The 18,117-nt window shown below is 56.7% G+C and overlaps 2 protein-coding genes across 3 annotated transcripts in view; one reads left to right on the plus strand and one right to left on the minus strand.

Moving 5' to 3' along the window:
- Nucleotides 1-16,237, plus strand: part of ACSF2 (acyl-CoA synthetase family member 2) — a 35,498-nt gene extending 19,261 nt beyond the window's left edge. The window contains exons 2-16 of the mRNA XM_059148099.1: nt 3,329-3,524; nt 3,900-4,028; nt 4,278-4,331; nt 4,564-4,682; nt 4,799-4,964; nt 5,520-5,615; nt 5,762-5,919; nt 6,216-6,307; nt 6,577-6,653; nt 13,204-13,311; nt 14,508-14,659; nt 15,229-15,370; nt 15,468-15,578; nt 15,745-15,813; nt 16,083-16,237. Of these exons, the coding sequence (XP_059004082.1) occupies nt 3,329-3,524; nt 3,900-4,028; nt 4,278-4,331; nt 4,564-4,682; nt 4,799-4,964; nt 5,520-5,615; nt 5,762-5,919; nt 6,216-6,307; nt 6,577-6,653; nt 13,204-13,311; nt 14,508-14,659; nt 15,229-15,370; nt 15,468-15,578; nt 15,745-15,813; nt 16,083-16,133 (1,720 nt within the window). The 3' untranslated portion in view covers nt 16,134-16,237. The remainder of the gene's footprint in view (nt 1-3,328; nt 3,525-3,899; nt 4,029-4,277; nt 4,332-4,563; nt 4,683-4,798; nt 4,965-5,519; nt 5,616-5,761; nt 5,920-6,215; nt 6,308-6,576; nt 6,654-13,203; nt 13,312-14,507; nt 14,660-15,228; nt 15,371-15,467; nt 15,579-15,744; nt 15,814-16,082) is intronic.
- On the minus strand, nt 7,062-11,615 carry CHAD (chondroadherin). Of its 2 annotated transcripts, none has more exons than XM_059148101.1 (4): nt 10,246-11,615; nt 8,233-8,396; nt 7,818-7,963; nt 7,062-7,498 (listed from the first exon to the last, which is right to left on the minus strand). In XM_059148101.1, the coding sequence occupies exons 1-3, from the start codon at nt 11,371-11,373 to the stop codon at nt 7,822-7,824; spliced, it is 1,434 nt and encodes a 477-aa protein (XP_059004084.1). In that variant the 5' UTR covers nt 11,374-11,615; the 3' UTR covers nt 7,062-7,498; nt 7,818-7,821. The 2 variants fall into 2 exon arrangements, with proteins under 2 accessions (XP_059004084.1, XP_059004083.1); XM_059148100.1 differs by having other exon boundaries at nt 7,062-7,591; nt 10,246-11,600.
- Nucleotides 16,238-18,117: the final 1,880 nt, after the last annotated feature.

An 18,117-nucleotide genomic window follows, 5' to 3' on the forward strand; every position in this document is an offset into this window, starting at 1 on the left:
AGAGAGAGATCACAAGTAGGCAGAGAGGCAGGCAGAGAGAGAGGAGGAAGCAGGCTCCCTGCTGAGCAGAGAGCCCGATGCGGGACTCGATCCCAGGACCCTGAGATCATGACCTGAGCTGAAGGCAGCGGCTTAATCCACTGAGCCACCCAGGCGCCCTGGTTTTTGTTTTGTTTTGTTTAGCAGGGATTAGAGGGGCGGGGAGAGGTTGTACATAAATCAACTCGTTGACTTACCAGCTAGAATTTCTAGGAGGCTACCAGCTAGAATTTCCAGGAGGCTACCGTCTGGTCTGAAATCCGTGGTGAATGAGTAGAAACCCAAGTTCCGAACTAAAGAGGATGCCTGGTCACTGTGAGAATAAGAGAAAGCCTGTTGTCAGGCTCTGTTGACAGCAAAGCCATTCAGGTGGCTGAGATCGGCCCTTGGCCTCCTCCTGATCCCAATCCTGGGCTAGGCGAGGCCGCGTGCCAGGACTTCAAGGGTCCTGGTCATAACTGAAAGTGAAAAATGCAGGTATATTAGGATGTGCCAGTTGTAAGCAAATCAAAGCCAATTTATCTTTTTTGCTCATGTATTAGACTGCACGTATAAGCGAAATCATGCAATGTTTGTCTCTCTGCGTAACTTAACATCATGTCCTCCAGCTTCATCCTCGTTGTTATTAATGGAATTTGGCTTTTCTTTTCCCCCCAAACTAGCTTAAATTTAAAGAGGGAGTGTATTGTCTTTTGGCAGTGAAAAGTCCAGAGGAAGGTAGACATCCCATGCGGCTAGGCCTGGGGATTCGAAGCCTCACGGTGAAGTCTATGGCTGTGTCTTCCTGTCTCTGTCTCTTTGTGTCTCTCCCTGCTTAACCCTGTGTTCAGTTTGTCCCTAAGCCAGGTTCTCTCCACGTGCTTGTTCTTAGAACCATTGCTTTGGCAAACCCCAAGAAAAAGAGCATGCTTTTTCCCAGTGGGCAAACATGCACGCCCTCGACTACATGTGTGTGAGGTAGGGATTTGGGATACACAATCTCTTTTGAGGTGACCACTGAGCGACTATTGGGAATCTGCTCAAAACTCATTAGGTTATCAACCTGTGGGTGATGGGTGTGGGCCTTACAGGACCACAAAGTCCTGCTGTCTGGGCTGTTTTCTGCCCCAGCTCATCGGCAGGAACCACGTGGCCTAGGTGACTCACCATAACCCTTTTAAACCCGGTGGGGGCAACTGGGTGCTCAGTCAGTTAAACGTCCAATTCTTGATCTCAGCTCTGGTCTTGACTTCGGGGTCATGAGTTCAAGCACCACACTGGGCTCCACCCTAGGCATGGAGCCTACTTAAAAAAGAAAGAAAGAAAGAAAGAAGGATGTCTGAGTAGTTCAGTCAGTTAAATGTCTGCCTTCAGCTCAGGTCATGATCCCAGGGCCCTGGGATCGAGTCCCTCATTGGGCTCCCTGTTCAGTGGGGAGCCTGCTTCTCCTTCTGCCTCTGCCTGCTATTCCCTCTGCATGTACTCTCTCTCTGTGTCAAATAAATAAAGTCTTTTTTAAAAGTATTTTATTTATTTGACAGGCAGAGATCACAAGTAGGTGGAAAGGCAGGCAGAGAGAAAGGAGGAAGGAGCCTGCTTCTCTGCTGAGCAGAGAGCCTGACTTGGGGCTCGATCCCAGGACCCTGGGATCATGACCTGAGCCAAAGGCAGAGGCCTTAACCCACTGAGCCACCCAGGCGCCCCAATAAAATCTTTTAAAAAATAAAACAAAACAGAAGGACGCCTGAGTGGCTCAGTCTGTTACATGTCCACCTTCAGCTCAGGTCATGATCCCAGGGTCCTGGGATTGAGCTCAGCATCAGGCTCCTTGCTGAGCAGGAAGCCAGCATCTCCCTCTGTCTGCTGCTCCCCCTACCTGTGCTCCTGCTCTCTTTCTGACCACAAAAAAAAAAAAAAAAAAAAAAAAAAAAAATTTGAAGGAAGAAAAGATTAGCTAGGTCATTTAGATAATATCCCCTTTCGGGGCACCTGGGTGTCTCAGTGGTTAAAGCCTCTGCCTTCGGCTCAGGTCATGATCTTAGGGTCCTGGAATCAAGCCCTGAATCAGGCTCCCTGCAGGGTGCCTGCTTCCTCCTCTCTCTCTCTGCCTGCCTCTGTGCCTACTTGTGATCTCTGTCTGTCAAATAAATAAATAAAATCTTTAAAAAAAAAAAAAAAAAGATAATATCCCCTTTCACCTGAGAATAACCAGTGGATCCAGTCCTTAAACTAGTCATAGGTGGGGAAGCTCAGGCCTAGAGAGGAGAATCCCTGTGTCTTTACTTGGATTCCCTAGAGAATGAGAACTATAGGTGGTTTGTAGTGCTGGGAGGCAGAAGTGAGGGAAAGAGAAGCAGGCATAGAGTGTGTTATGGAAGTCGCAGCCAAGGCGACAAGGGCTTTACCCACTAGGACCTCTGAGAAGGTACAGACACCTCCCAGATCTGTTCAGCTGCAGAAGGGGAGAACTGAAGCCCCCCAAAAAGACAGAATCCCAAGGAACTTGTCCCAGTGACAGAAACCACATTTGCTCCATGGTCCATGTCCCATGGAGGTGACATGGGACGCCGAAGGTATCTGTGGCAGGTGCCCATCCCGCCAGCAGCATACCTGGGATGAGACCCCTGCCACCCCATCTCTGATCCCAGTCAGGTGGTCACCTACTCCCCACCAAGCTACCAGGGGTGTTCCCACAGTGGAACTCCTCCTCATCTTCCTGGTCCAAAGTGGCAGTCAGGCTGAGCAGCCTCCCCACCAGCCTGCCTCGTGGCCCGCCTCCTGGAAGAGGGCAGCAGGCTCCTCTCCCATTTAGGAGGAAACCCCATTTTGCTCCTCTCTGCCCTGCATATCTGGTTCTTCCCAGAAATTCTCCCCCACAAGATCTAGGCAGTCAATCAACAGAAGATACACATGGTCTTTCTGGCACAGCAGCTGGAATGGTCACCGCTGTCCCACAGGCCCCACGCCACACCCTCTCTGATGGGAACAGGATCTGAGGCCTGTTGTGCTCCTCGCTGCCCAGCAGCCAAGGCCTCAGCAGGAGACCGGCCCCTGTCCCCCAGAGGGGCTGGTGAGCACAGGGAGGCCTAAGCCTACCATGTGATACTTTTACTTCTGGTTTTCTGCTTTTGTTTTTTAAAATAATTAATAGTTTAGTTGTTTTTGTTTTTGAGTACAGTTTGAGAGTTATAGAATAACCAAGCCTTTCTCTTGGGCCCGGGGTCCTGGCGGGGGGGGGGGGGGCAGTTTCTCTAGCAGCCCCTGCCTGGCATCATGGAGCCCATCTCCCCACAACCCTGTCTCCCCACAGCTCCAGAGAGGCCGATACCACCATCCCCCTGCCCATTGGAGGCCTCAGCTATGTCCAGGGCTTCACAAACAATAGTCTTCTCCACAAGACTGTGGGGCAGTGCCTGGAAGCCACAGTACAGAGGGTCCCTGACAAAGAGGCCTTGGTCGTGTACCAGGAAAACATCAGGTTGACCTTCGCCCAGCTCAAGGAGGAGGTGGGTCCTGGTCTGAACCCCAAAGGTGGGCAGGTACTGGGTGGGGGGGGTGGAACTGCAGGGACAGCAGCAGGCTGTGGGGGTGGGAGGGTGTGACTGGGGCTGCCTAAGGACGGGGCAGGGGGTGGGGCATAGCAGGAGAACGGGGCATCACTGAGGCAGAAGAGGCCACCTGCCCCTGATGTCCCCTGTACCGCTCCCTCCTGGGATACTTGTGAACTCTGCGTCGCTCCAGACCCATGGAGGCCTGGGAATCTGCCCATCCCTCATTCTCAGTGGGATCTGACGGCAATCCCTGGGCCAAGGGCAGAGGTGGGAGTCACAGGCCCCTTCCCGCTCGCCCGCCTCTCACCTCTTATGCTCTGTTTACACCAGGTGGACAAAGCCGCTTCTGGGCTCCTGAGTCTTGGTCTCTGCAAGGGCGACAGGCTGGGCATGTGGGGACCCAACTCCTATGCATGGGTACTCATGCAGCTGGCCACCGCCCAGGCGGGCATCATTCTGGTGAGCAGGGCGTTGACCAACACAGCTGAGTGTGTAGGGATGCATAATTCAGGGGGACTCCCCGGCTCCTCAGCCCCCAAACCACCAGAAGGTAGGACTTTCTTCTGAAGCCTACCAAGGAGGCCCTGGAAGTGTAGGGCACTGCCTCTGACTTCATGATGTTTCTGTGCCTCCTAAGAATGGAGGGCCAGGGAGAGGGGCAGGGTTGAGTCAAGATACTGACTGACATCCCCTCACTGTCTCCACCAGGTGTCGGTGAATCCGGCCTATCAGGCTATGGAACTAGAGTATGCCCTCAAGAAGGTAGGACCCTCAAGAGTCTATCTTTCCTTAGAGGGTGGGAGGAGAGGGTGGTTGGTTAGACGCGAGGCTGGTGTATGCGTTGAAGGGGGCATGTGTGTGTGTCAGGGTGGAGGTGGATGGGTGAGGCGGTGTATGTGTGAGAGAGAGAGAGAGTAATGGCTAGAACTACTCAGAGCCCCTGCCTGGAGCTCCCCGCTGACTGTGCTGGGGGGGCACGGCCCCATCCCCACAGGTAGGCTGCAAAGCCCTCGCTTTCCCTAAGCAATTCAAGAATCAGCAATACTATCAAATCTTGAAGCAGATCTGTCCAGAGTTGGAGAAGGCCGAGCCAGGGGCCTTGAACAGTCAGAGGTGAGGGTGTCCCACATTGGGAAGGGCACATGGTGTGGCCCCCCGGCCCCTGCACCCCTGGGGATGAGGTTCGTGTCTGTCCAGGTTCTGACTCTCGCCACCCTCCCTACTCGCAGGCTCCCAGACCTGACCACGGTCATCTCGGTGGATGACCCTCTGCCGGGGACCCTGCTCCTGAAGGAGGTGGTGGCGGCCGGAGGCGAAGAGCAGCATCGGGCCCGGCTCCAGTACAGCCAGCAGTTCCTGTCTTGCCATGACCCCATCAACATCCAGTTCACTTCGGTAGGGCAGAGGCCTCCAGGCCCCGCACCCCGGCTGGCGTGCTCCCCGCTATTCACCCCGGCGACACTTGCCCAAGATAGAAGAGATGGCCGTGGAGGTCCAGAGGGCAGATGTTCTCCTGGGGCCAGCCCTAGTGGTCCTCTCTGCCCTGGAAAAGTGTTGGCCACATGTCCTTGTCACATGCTCCCCTCCCCTCATCTTCTCATTGTCAGCACAGGGCCAGACCCACTGGGCCACCACAGGCCAGAGCTGATAGATCCGCCCCCCCATTTAGCTGATGAGGAAACTGAGGCCTGGGGTGGGAATCTGCTGGTGGGCCACAGAGTCCTCTGAGCTGCTCTGTGAGTGGCTTACTCTCCCCATCTCTGCGTCCCAACACCCGGCACTGAGCGGGCGCGTGCTGAGCCTTTGTGAATGCGTGGTCAATGAATGAACCGATCTGGGGCAATAGTCCCCGTCTCCTGACACCCCATTCCAGGGCTCTCCCACCCGGGGCCGAGAGTGGGGAAGGAGATAGGGAGCGGGAGGCCAGGCATCACCTGCTTGTCTTAACAGGGGACGACAGGCAGACCCAAGGGGGCCACCCTCTCCCACTACAACATTGTCAACAATTCCAACCTGATAGGGGAACGGATTAAGTTGCACCTCAAGGTGAGGGACCTAGCCCAGGCCTGCGAGGGGATGTGGGGCGCTTGTGGGGTGGAATGTACTTGTGGGGCTCCCCCTGCTGGCTAGATGAACTGGTTCCTGGGCCTTTGGGCTCCAGGATAGAACCGGCTTCCTGCCTCCATCTCCAGACACCTGAGGAGACACGGATGGTCTTGCCCAGCCCCTTGTACCACTGTCTGGGGTCTGTGGGGGGCACAATGGTGAGCCTGATGTATGGCACCACCCTCATCCTATCCTCTCCGACCTTTGATGGCAAGAAGGCGCTGGAGGCCATCAGCAAAGAGAGGTGGGCATCAGTGGGCAGCCCTCCTTTCTCAGGGGCTGATGAGACCCTCCTATTCCTGACTCCTGGGCCCTGATCCCTTCTGGAGATGTCTCCTCCCTTCGGCCCAGAGAAATGGAGACCAGGGGTAGCAGGGGTCTCCCAGGGGAGGACCAGTTCCTGCCTCTGAGAGCTTTTCCTTGTTTCCCACTTATGCAGCCTTGGCCCTCACTGCAGGTTCAGGGTGGGATGGGTGAGAAGAGGGAGTTCCCTTCTCCTTCCCAGCCTGATTTTGAGACCCCCCCCCCCACCTTACACAGAGGCTCCTTCCTGTATGGCACCCCCACAATGTTCGTGGACATTCTGAACCAGCCAGACTTCTCCAGTTATGACATCTCGTCCATACGTGGAGGTGGGGTGGCCAGGCCAGGATTGGTCTGGTGAGCTAGATATATGCCCAGGCTTTTATTTAGGGGCAACAAGAGCACTGTAGAAAAGTGGGTGGGTGGGAGGCAAATACTTAGCATCCCTGGACCACCAGCCCAAGGCCAGCTGCCAGCTGTAGGAGTAAGTCCAGGGTCAAGGATGAGAGGGGAATGTTCTCTAGAAGGAGCTATAGGGGAAGGGGGTCCACTGGGCCTGGAGAAGCGGGGAGCTGTGTCAGTCCTCTCTCTGATTCAGGTGTGATTGCTGGGGCCTCTGCACCCCCAGAGCTGATCCGAGCCATGATTGACAAGCTGAACATGAAGGAACTGGTGGTGAGTGGAAGGTGGCTGGGCTGTGGCTATGGGCAGGGCGCCGGCTGGGCTGGGGTGAGAACAGACTGGTGGGTTTGAGGATGGGTTCAGGCCAGATCTCCAAGGAAGACCCTCTCAGCTGGTCCTCATTCCAGAAAGCAGATGTGAGAAAGTCTGACCTCCAGTAGCTGGTGAATCATAGAAATAGGTGACAGGGGGCCACCTGGGTGGCTCTATCGGTTAAGAGTCTGCTTCCGCTCAGGTCATGATCCTAGAGTTGGGGGATGAAGTCCTCCATTGGGCTCCCTGCTCAGCGGGGAGCCTGCTTCTCCCTCTGCCCCTCCCCCCAACTTATGCACACTCGCTCGCTCGCTCTCTCTCGCAAAAATAAATAAATAAAATCTTTAAAAAAAATAGATGACAGGGGAGTATATATTACATATACATAAATTTATATTTATGAAAATCTGGGAAAGAAGTGCAGCATGGGAGGGTATGCGGCAAAGCACCAGTGTCCTGCTAGAGTGTCCTGGCAAGTGGGGGGGCCGGGTGGCTGGCGGAGTTGGGGTATGGGCTTATAGACTCTTTCAGGAACGAGGAGTGGGGCAAGGATCTGATGTTTGTTTCCAAATGGAAAGGGGAGCAGAGGGAAGGAAGATTCTGGAAGGCCGGCCATCCTGATGGCCACCCTGTTTTGGTTCTGAAGGACTTGGGGTCTTGGCAACAGCTTCTCTGAGAGGAGCCGTGACGTGGGGCCAGGCGTGCTGGAGCTCTCACTGTCGGGTCGACCTAGGTTCGTGCTGGAGCGCCCGAGTCCCCCTGCCAGGACGTGTCTAGATGTGGACAGCTCTGTGTGCCAGCAGAGGCTGTGGGGAGAAGGTGGGGGTCAGAGGTGGGAAGGTCAGTAGTTTCTCCAGCTGAAGGCAGAGGCCGGTCACCAGGACCGGCTGGGTCAGGACCTGTAGTGAGGCAGAGTTTGGTGTCAGAAGTCCAACAACCCAGACGAGGCTTGCAGAGGATGGTGGGAGTCCCGGGCAGTGTCATTTTCCCCCTTAGAGGGGAGCCCAGCCCTCCCCTCCTCTCTCTACACAAATGGAGGGTCTGCATGCCCCTCTCTGGGGACACCCTCCTCCCTTGCTGGAATCTCCGAGAAGGGAACGGGGAACCTGCCCACCTGTCCCCCACCTGTTTAATGGCGGCCGGCTTTCTTGGACCTCTTAGTGGGGGACTTGCAGCCACGCAAAGCGTCCGTGTCACGGATATGCTGGCCTTTGAACTTGGCAGGCGAGGCACAAGTGGCATCAGGGCGAGAAGTCTTGGCTTCCAGCCACCTAGAGAGACAGAGAGTCGCTGGACTTGGGGGAGAGATATGGGAGTGCGGGGGGAGGGGATGGCAAGCTGGGGGCCAGGACGGACTTATCTATAGGGTGGCCTGGAACCGTCATCTTCAACGTGACAAACTCCTAGGCTCCCACGCCTACTAGGTAGCAGATCTAGGACATATTGTCCAGATGTTTCCGTGTGGGGCCAGGGTATCTCCTCTCTGTCCCCTGAGAGTGGGTTCTGGGGTGGGGGCTGTGAGGAGGGGGGTTGTTCTCACCTCCGAAGACCTCGGAGCTGGCAGGTACACTTCCAGGGGTTGTTGGTAAGGGTGAGGGTCTCTAGGCTGTCGAAGGGGAAGTTGGAGGGCAGCTGGTTCAAGCGGTTGTTCTCCAGGTGGACGTGTTTCAGGGTGGTCACACCCAGGAAGGCACCGTCGGAGAACTGGGGAGTGAGGTGAACAGGAGTGAGCACCCCAGCCCCAGCCAGGGTCCAGCCTCTCCCAGCACTATGGTCCCAGAGGACAGGGTCCTTCCCTGGACAGAAACAGTGGCTCGGCAAGGAGTTTCAGCATGTCTAGGTTCTCTCCGATGATCTAATCCGTACAACCCCCTATTGACATAGGTGCTGGTGTTTCCAAAATGCAGATGGGGTACCGGGAAGGGAGGGGGAACGTCAAGTCTCTTGCCCAGGGACACACTAGCGAGTAAACAGCAGCCACAGGACCACACCCAGCTCCTCTTCCCCTGGCACCATGCTCCCTGCACAAACACTGGGACCGGGGAGGCAGCCAGAGTTTGGCTCCAGCGGCCCAAGTTGGCAACTGGTGAAGCTGGTCAGTGTTTGGTGGGATGGGCAATGAGCCCAGGCTCCCCGCAGCCCCAGGGTCCTGGGACTTCCCCCAACACTGTCCTCACTGCTCCCTCCCCCACTGCTTGCCAGAGGCTATTTGTGGAGTCTCCTTGGTGGGGCCTTTGGCCCGGCTGGATGGCTCCAGAGGAAACATTCTATTGGGGCCCACATCTTGGCCCAGGCATCACAGTCCTGCCTGGCCTGCCCTGCCCCAGATCGGTCCCTGCTGTCCTGCTCTGCTCCCCACTAAAAGCCCACTCTGGCACTGGTGGGCCACGGGGAACCCTGACTTTATCTCTGGAGGCGCCGGGGCTGAAGATGGGTGGGCTCCATCCACCCAGACAAAGGTTGGCAGCCATCCAGGTATAGTTCTACCCTCGTCCCTGTGCCTGTGGCTCAGGGAGGGGTGTGCAGTTCCCTGGAACAAGACTGCTCCAGTGACGGTCTTCTACAAACCTTACCCTGGTCCCCACCCGAGCTTCCTGGCCGAAGCCCCTGTACCAGAGTGATTTTCCAGCCCCGAGGAGGGATTCTGCCCCAACCCCAGGCAGCCCCACCTGGGTATCACCGGCAGAAAGGACTGAAGAAGGCTGTAGCCAGGAGATGGGTCTGGTGATCGGAGTGGCCAAAGAGTTGTCAGTGGTCTGGGGGACACTGAGGCACAACCAGTCCTCTCCACAGGGAGACACCTGGAGTCTTAGGCCAAAGGCTGACAGTGCTCTGTAGCTCTCGCCTTTGTCCCTTCACAGAGCCCCTGAGTGCCATTCCTGCACCCTGGGGAAGCCCTGTTTCCTGGGCCGCCCTCAGTAGAAATGGACCTGGGAACGCAGTGGGGTGTGGATGTGTGTGAGCAGGAGGAGAGGGAGGACATTCGCCAGAGCCTCTGGGGGACACGGAGGAGGTCTTCTTCCTGGGGCTGTTTGCTTTCCCCTCACGCCCTGGCCCCCAGCCCCACCTCAGCACGCACAGACACCCCCCACCCCCAACCAAGAACAGGGTCTCTTTGTGGGCCTGATCTGCCCAGCTCTTCTGGTAAGCTTCTCAATAAACAAACCTTCCTTTATGGGGCGGTAGGATTACTAGAGACAAGAAAAACACAGCAGAGGAGGGACGGAAGGCCCAACAGGAAGAGGGGGCTCCTACCCACAGCAGGGGGGTTCGGGAGCACTGGACATGCCTCCCGGGGGCCACCGCTGGAGCCAGGTCTATCCATAAGTAGGAACCCTCAGAAGGCAGGGGCTGAGACTGGGGACAGGGAAAGCTGGACAGGATTTAGGGTGGGGATGAGGCACAGAGGCGGCTGAGCGGTTCGCCTCAGAGACAGCCAGAGAGACAGAAGCAATGTTAGGGAAGAAGGGATGGTGCCCAGCCGTGGCCCCAGATCCGTGGGGCCCCTTGGCAGAAGAGGAGCGGGGACGGAGCTCGGCGGCCAGCGGCTCACCTTCTCCAGGTTGGTGTCGTCCAGCCACAGGGTCTCCAGGTACCTGCCGAAAGACTGGAAGGCACTGTCAGGAATGCTTTTCAGGGGGTTGTGGGACAGCTTCAGCTCCTCCACTACCCGTAGCTTGCTGAGAGCCGCCGAGGGGTAGCTGGACAGCTGGTTGCCGTCCAGGTGGAATTTGGCGAGGTTCTCCACATCGTCCAGAGCACTGGGCTGCAGCGAGCTGAGGGCGTTTCCGGACAGGTAGAGCCAGCGCAGGTCCTTGGCGCCCTGGAAGGCGCCGGCGCGCAGCTCCCGAATCTTGTTGTTACTGAGCTGCAGGATGAAAAGGTTGACCAGCGGGGAGAGCAGCCCTCGGGGCAGCTCGGTCACCTTGTTGTGGTCCAGGTAGAGATAGGTGAGCTCCGTTAGGTCGTCGAAGGCGCCCGCACGCAGCACGCGGATGTCGTTGTGGGACAGGTACAGGTAGATGAGCTGCTTGAGGCCCCGGAAGGCACCGGCTGCCACCTCGCGGATCTGGCAGTGCTGCAGGTGCAGCGACACGAGGTTCGGCATGGCCCGGAACGAGTTGGCCGCCAGCACCGGGAAGTTGTTGCGCTGCAGGTTGAGCAGCTTGGTCTTCTCCGACACCTTGGGGATCTTCTGCAGCCCCACCTTGTCGCAGATGACGTGCTGCAAGTCGCTGTGGCAGTGGCAGTTCTGGGGGCAGGCAGCCAGGGCCGGCACCAGGCCGGCCAGGAGGCTGAGGCTGAGCAAGAGCATCGGTCGGGCCATGGCCAGGGACACCTGGGGCCGGGGCCTGGGGGGCAGCGGCGGCGGGGCGCGGGCAGCGGCGAGTCCTCGGCACTCTGGGCTCCGGCCCTCTTTATATGGTGGCCCTGACCGCAGCCTGCAGCCAGAGCCAGCTCCTACGTGGAGCATCCAGGCCACCGGGCTTAACTCCCTCCGGTCCGGAGATGCGCCCCCGCCCTCTACGGGGAGGGGCGGGGCCCTGCCCCCAGCTGGCGACCGTGCGGGGGTGGGGGGGCCCGGTCCGTGACCCCCGAGCCTTGTCCCCGAGTCCCAGCACCCTTTCTCCCTGCGCTCAGATCCTGCCTCCCTCCCAACCCCCCCACCTCCTTTCCCCATCCTTTGGGGACTGAGGGTGCGGGTGCGTCCAGAGTCCCGAGTTTACACTGGAGAGAGGAGGCATTCCCGAACTGACTTGTTTGCTCCAGTTCGCGCCCCCATGGCACCCCCCCCCCCCCAATGCACATTCGGCGCGGCGCCCTGGCCCCGGGGAGGGAGGAAGCGGGGCCGGACAGCCGGACGCGAATCTCGCCGCGGTCGGCAGGCCGGCGGCGCTTTAATGGCACTTTTGTGCGGCGCCCGCCGAGCGTGAGAGCCGCGCTGGCGGCGGGCTCCCCCTTCCGGCTGGACAGCGGGCCAACCCGAGGGAAATGGGGGCTCCTTCCCCGCCGCAGGGGCTGCTCTCTGGCCCCTCTCCCCCAGCACAGGGCTTGAGTTTCGGTCCCCTGCACTCTATCCCGGTTTTCCGCGGTTGAAGGCTAACCCGAAATGTGGAAACAGGGGCGGAGAATGGGGAGCGTCCCTCAGAACTCGCAGACACATCTGAAGACCGCAGGCACCGAGTGGGGAGAACTGAAGGAGTACAGTCGCACCATCTCCCCCTCCCCACCAGTCTCCCCGCCCTTCGTCTCCCTAAAATACCTCCCTCGCCTCATCCCCACCGCCAGTGGTCAGGACCTGCCCCTGAGGGGTCTCTCAGGGTGGCGGCCAGAGTGGCGCCAAGGTGTACTTGGCAGAGGCCACACCTGGGCAGTGGCCCCAGGACTATGGGGGGGCGGGTCAGATCCTGGCTACCAGGGACCAGCCCTGGATGGCTCTGGGCAGCCCTGCCCCGGCTGACCAGGTCTCTGTGTGTCCACTTGCCAGCCACCGTGTCCGGATTCCTGTGGAAAGTGGAGGGGAGGCAGGCAGGGTCTGAGCTCTGGGCTGCAGGGTAGGGGTTGTTGTCTGTGTTTGAGAGGGGGGAGGGGCAGGTTCAGCCCTCCTCCCCAAACCCCAACCCTCCCTCCCCCACAGTGTGCCAGGTAAAACAGGAAACTGGGGGAGACTGGGAGGTGGAGGATGGTCAAAGGTCTGTTGTCTCTGCTGATCAGGAGCCTAGAATACAGGATAGCTAGCTCCTCTCCCAAGCTCCTTTTACCCATTGCCTTTCCGGGTGGGGGGGTGGGGGGGTCACAGTTGGCTCAGAACATTCTCTGGTGGTATTTAGGCTCCTCCAAGGCTGGCTTCTGGTTTTCTGCTGATCAGGACGTTCCAACCACTAGAAGTGTTGGGTGGGGAGGGTGCCACTGGCTTTTAAACACTCGATTTGGCTACATTTTAATTTTGATGGAAGTAAACTTACAGGAAACTCTCCGAAGCTGGAGGATCACCCACCCAAGCCCAGGCATTGTCCCCCAGTTTCGGGTGGGGGGTGGGCTGTATCTTCGCAGATCCCAGCTGGGCCCAGGCAGGCTGACTTTCTCATCAAGTTTATGAGACCTTCAGTTTGGAAGGCAGGTGTGGGGGATGTTGTGATGTGCGATCAGGAAGGGGGTGCGAAGACAGCCTGGGCCTGAGGGAGAGAAGGCTGGGGCATCGGTAACCCAGGGAGCCATGGGCTCAGGCACATGGCTGCTCCAGGAAGCGGAGAGACAGTGCTGGCTAGAAAAGAATGGTTTCCCTGCTCTCTATTTTAATTCAGACCTGGGGCCCCAGCTCATCGAGCTCATGTGCTCAGCACTCTTGTACTTCTGTCTCTGGATCCCTGACCTCTGCCCAGATGCCCTGTTTCCCACCACTTGGCTGCCTTCTGCTTTCTCCCTGGTTCCTTCCCGTTCCCCTAGGGTAGCTCGCCCTCCCCTCTGCAGTCTCGGGGCTCCCTCCAAACACCCTTTTCCGATCCTGTAGGTGGCTTATGGAACCACGGAGAATAGTCCTGTGACTTTCCTGAACTTCCCCGAGGACACTGTGGAGCAGAAGGCAGAAAGCGTGGGCAGAGTTATGCCTCACACAGAGGTGAGCCCCACACCCAGCCCTTCAGACCCCACAGCCCATCCCTCAGCTCAGGTGCATCCCCTGGGGACGTTTATTGCCTTTACTTAGAGACACCCCCTCCCCCAGCTGCAGGGTCCTCCTTGGGCCTGGCCTGGGGTTCTTTCTGTGGGCTGAGGCCTGAGAGGGAAGAGCTGGGGCATTGGCTGAACTCCGCAGCCTCCCTTCCTGTCTGAGGTGTGTTTTTGCCAAGCCCCACTGTCTGTCTCAGGGCCGCCAGGACAGCCTCAAAGAGGAGCCAGAGCACAGCGATTTTTCCTACACAGCTCTTTCTCTCCCACATGCCTCCCCGTCCCCCGCCCCGCCCCGCCTTCCGCAGAGCTCCTCTGTTTGCTTGGCATAAACACTCCAATTCCCAAGCAGCCTGACCCTCCGAGGGCCCCTTGTACCTTGAAGGCTGATCCAGGCACCTCTGGATCAGGCACCTCTCCCTCTGAAATGCCCAAGCCGTGGCTCCTTGCCTGCCCCAACGTGGGTGCTTGAGGCCAGCCTGTGCCTGGTTTCCCCTGGCCCCGCTGGGGTCACGGCCCACACAGCCCTTCTCCAGAGGCTCGCCACCGTCCTGGTGCAGACCTCTCCTGCCCGCTCCATGGAGTGAGTGCGCAGCGACATGAGCCCCTTTCCAGGGGCCTGACCGCCTCACTGCCACTCACTGGGATGCCCACCTGCAAGACAGACAGGGGCAGGCCGAGTTCTCCCCATTTCTCAGATGCAGACCCCGAGGCACACAGACTAGGCTTTTCTTGCACGTTGGCTGTGGCTCCTTTCTCTACTAGGGTTCTCAGACTCTGCTTCTCTGTCTCCTCCCGTTCACATGGCCCGGCCACACCACCTCTTTGGCTTCTTTATTTGCTGCTTAAAGGGAAATAAGAGGAGACTCCCTTCTCTTCTGCACAGTTTGTAATTCTTCAGCTGACCTGGCCCTCCACAGGCCCCCTCTGCTTGCCCAGCACCTCCTCGCCTGGGCCCTTCTTCCAGCCCTATCCAGGTGTCTGGCTGGTGGTGGATCCACTCCCATCTTTGTCTCCCTTCCCTGGATTGGGATGGGCAGATCCGGGGGGGTGGGGTGGGGGGTGGAAAGGCAAAGCCGTCCCGAGGGCTCCCCACACTCCCCAAGGTGAAGCGGCAGGAGGCCCCAGCCTGAGGCTACTCGGTCCCAGGCCCAGATCGTGAACGTGAAGACGGGGAAGCTGGTGGAGCTGAACACACCCGGAGAGCTATGGATCCGAGGGTACTGCGTCATGCTGGGCTACTGGGGCGAGCCCCAGAAGACCGAGGAGATAATCGGACAGGACAAGTGGTACCGGACAGGGTGAGGAGGAAGCTTGGAACTGCAGAGAGGCTGGGGCTGGGTGGGCAGGGAGGGGACGCAGTCCGAGGCTGAGCTGGAAACATGAAACTAAAACAGAACCGTGTCCGCAAAATCTAAGCCAAGACTCACTGATCTGTCCATGGAGCAAGTTCTCATGCGCCTCCCAGGGCTAGCGCTGCTCAGGATGCTGGCCGTCCAAGGGGAGGCAAGATGATGAGGGTCTGCTCTTACTCTCCACATGTCTAAACACCACGAGGACAGTAAAACAGGGTCAGAGGAAAGAAAGCGGCAGTGGTGGAGATGGGCGCTTCTCTGATACTGGCAGGGAGGGGGATCAGAGAAAGCCTCCGTGAGGTGGACATGTTTGAACTGAGACCCGAATGATTAAAAAAAAAAAAAAAAGCCCACCATGAGAAGCATATATACGGAATGTCATGTTCATGCTATATCCCCCAGACTCTATAGCAGTGCAAGATACACAGTAGGTGCTCAATAAATGTTTGACGAGTAGGGAAGCAACCCAGTTGGAGGAAGCAGAGGTGAGAGGCCATTCCTGGGCTTCCTCGCAGAGACATCGCCGTGATGGACAAGCAGGGCTTCTGCAAGATCGTGGGCCGCTCCAAGGATATGATCATCCGGGGCGGTGAGAACATCTACCCCGCAGAGCTCGAGGACTTCTTTCACACACACCCGCAGGTGCAGGAAGTACAGGTGAGACACCCAGCCCAGGTGAGCCCAGGTGAGCCCTCAGGGGCAGGAACTAGGGATGGGCGTGGCCATTTCTAATCTCTGTCTCTGGTGGGGAAAGGTGGTGGGAGTGAAGGACTACCGGATGGGGGAGGAAATCTGTGCCTGCATTCGCCTGAAGAAGGGGGAGAAGACCACAGAGGAGGAGATCAAGGCTTTCTGCAAAGGGAAGGTGGGAGCCTCAACCCGCCCCAAGCTGATGCTGCTTCGTTCTTCAACCCTCTCTCCCTGCCAGCCAGCCAGCCCTCGGTCCCACTGTCCCAGTCGTCCCCTGCACCCCATCTCCCTAAACCCATGACCTCACCCAGCCTCACGCTTTATCTCCCTCTGGTCTGCAGATCTCCCACTTCAAGATTCCCCGCTATGTCGTGTTTGTCACAAACTTCCCCCTCACCGTCTCAGGAAAGGTATGTAAAGGGACCAGAGAGGGGCAGGGGGGCCTAGGGTCCTAGGTTCCCAGAAGGCCTAGATGGTCCCACCAATGCCTCCCTCAGCGGTGGGCAAAAGAGTCTGCCCAGAGGTTGGCAGTAGAGTGACCAAGTAGCTCACCCTTGTTTGTCCCAGACTTTCCTGGCTTTACCCTAAAAGCTCCTCATTCTCAGGCAATCCAAGCCAGCTGGTCACTGTTGCTGGCGGAGGCCCCAGCCTGGCTCTCACTCTGTGCTTTTTCCTCTAGATCCAGAAATTCAAACTTCGAGAGCAGATGGAACAACATCTAAACCTGTGAATAAGGGATTGGGGTGGGGGGGTGCGTCCTCCCAGGCCCTCCCTGCCCTTCCCCCACATTCCTGCCTGTCTTTGTGATTTGACATAAAGAGTTTCTGTGTTTTCTTTGGTTGTTGGTCTCTTGCTGGTGTGCTGTCTTGGCAGCTGCTATGGGCTGGAGAAGGGAGGAGGCACTTTCAGACCTCACATTCCTTGTCAGGATGGTGCTAAGTACTCTGGCGTGCATTATTGACTTAATTTAATACTCATTCGATCCCTTTGAGATACCGACCTGATTTTTTTTTTTTTAAGGTATACTCATTATTTTTCACATTGTCCAATTGGTCCAGCCAGAAGTATTCCTTTTAAAACAATAAAAGCTGGGGTGCCTGGGTGGCTTAGTCAGTTAAGCATCTGCCTTTGGCTTAGGTCATGATCTGGGGTTCTGGGATCGAGTCCCGTGTTGGGCTTCCTGCTCAGCGGCGAGTCTGCTTCTCTGGTTCGCTCAACTTGTGCGCTCGCTCTCTCTCTCTCACTCCCTCTCTTTCAAATAAAAAAATAAAATCTTAAAAAAATAATAAATGCTTTATTTTTTTTTCTTTTTAAAAAACATTTTATTTATTTATTTGGCAGAGATCACAAGTAACAGAGAGGCAGGCGGGGGGGGGGAAGCAGGCCCCCCACTGAGCAGAGAGCCCAATGCGATGCGGGGCTCCATCCCAGGACCCTGGGATCATGACCCTAGCTGAAGGTAGAGGCTTTAACCCACTGAGCCACCCAGGTGCCCCAATAAATGCTTTATTAAGATAATATTGCATATACTATATGATTCACTCATTTGAAGTATCTTACTCAATGTAAGTTTTTAGTGTATTCATAGATATGTGGAATCATCCCCTAAATCAATTGTTTTTCACTGAAGTACAGTTGACACACAATGTTACATTAAAGCCCACTTTAAACATCTTCATCACCTTAAAAAGAAACTCCATAACCCTTAGTTATCATCCCACATCCTGTTATTCCCCTACTCAAAAACAACCCCCAAAACAACCCATCTTTTTTAAATAGGTGAGCCTGGAGGGAGCTTGACCCAAGAAACAAAACAGCTGGGTTCCTAAAAGAGGATCGGTTTCCAGCTCACAGAGGCCACAACTTTCCTGCTGCTTTCTGTACTCACCTCCCAGTGTGTCTGCCCCCTCCAGCAGCAGCCTTCTCTTTACTTTTTTTTTTTTTTAAAGATTTTATTTATTTATTTGACAAGAGCAAAGGAGGGAACACAAGCAGGGGGAGTGGGAGAGGAAGAAGCAGGCTTCCCACTGGATAGGGAGCCAGATGCAGGACTGGATCCAGGGATCATGACCTGAGCTGAAGGCAGGCGCTTAATGACTGAACCACCCAGGCACCCCTCCTATTTACTTTTCAGAAAATCAGTGGAAGTTCAGGATCCTCCCAGTGCCTGGCACTGTGCTAGGTGTTTTCATATGCATCTTCTCTTGAAATTTTCCCAACAACCCTACCAAGTAGGCACTAGCCCCATATCACAAATAGTGAAACTAGAAACTCCAGAGAGGTTCAGATTCTTACCCAAGGCTGCACAGCTGGAATTAGAACCCATGATCTTTCCACTTTATCAAATTTCTTCAGGTGCTTGCTTCTGCAGCCTTTCACCTGCACCGCCTCTTTCCCACATACACCACCTTCTACTCTCCCAGCCGGTGCCCAGGTTGGGCTGATCCAGGAGATAAAAGCTTACTCTCCTGGCCAAGCCAGCCGCCCCTGGGAATTTCTGCACCTTCAGCATCCAACCCCTCTCCTTCCCCCACTGACTCCACGGCCCTCGCATCAGATCCGCAGCAGAACACAGAGCATACTGCCCTGGTATCCAGCAGATACCGAATTAGGATCTGTCGCCCTTTGTCTCTTACTGGTTTGGCTCCCTCCTATCTTAAGCACCTGTACTGTGACCCGGTTTTGTGCATCTGGATGTTCCCAGTGCCCAGCCC

The sequence above is a fragment of the Mustela lutreola genome, chromosome 15 (assembly GCF_030435805.1).
Source record: "Mustela lutreola isolate mMusLut2 chromosome 15, mMusLut2.pri, whole genome shotgun sequence".
Taxonomy (NCBI): domain Eukaryota; kingdom Metazoa; phylum Chordata; class Mammalia; order Carnivora; family Mustelidae; genus Mustela; species Mustela lutreola.

What these genes read in the sequence shown, in the direction of transcription:
- CHAD (XM_059148101.1), bottom strand. Translation starts at nt 11,373, where the DNA reads ATGGGGAAAGGAGGTGGGGGGGTTGGGAGGGAGGCAGGATCTGAGCGC. An exon ending in ACGACACCAACCTGGAGAAG is followed by an intron (nt 8,397 to 10,245) that starts GTGAGCCGCTGG and finishes CTCACTCCCCAG; the next exon opens with TTCTCCGACGGTGCCTTCCT. An exon ending in CAGCTCCGAGGTCTTCGGAG is followed by an intron (nt 7,964 to 8,232) that starts GTGAGAACAACC and finishes CTGTCTCTCTAG; the next exon opens with GTGGCTGGAAGCCAAGACTT.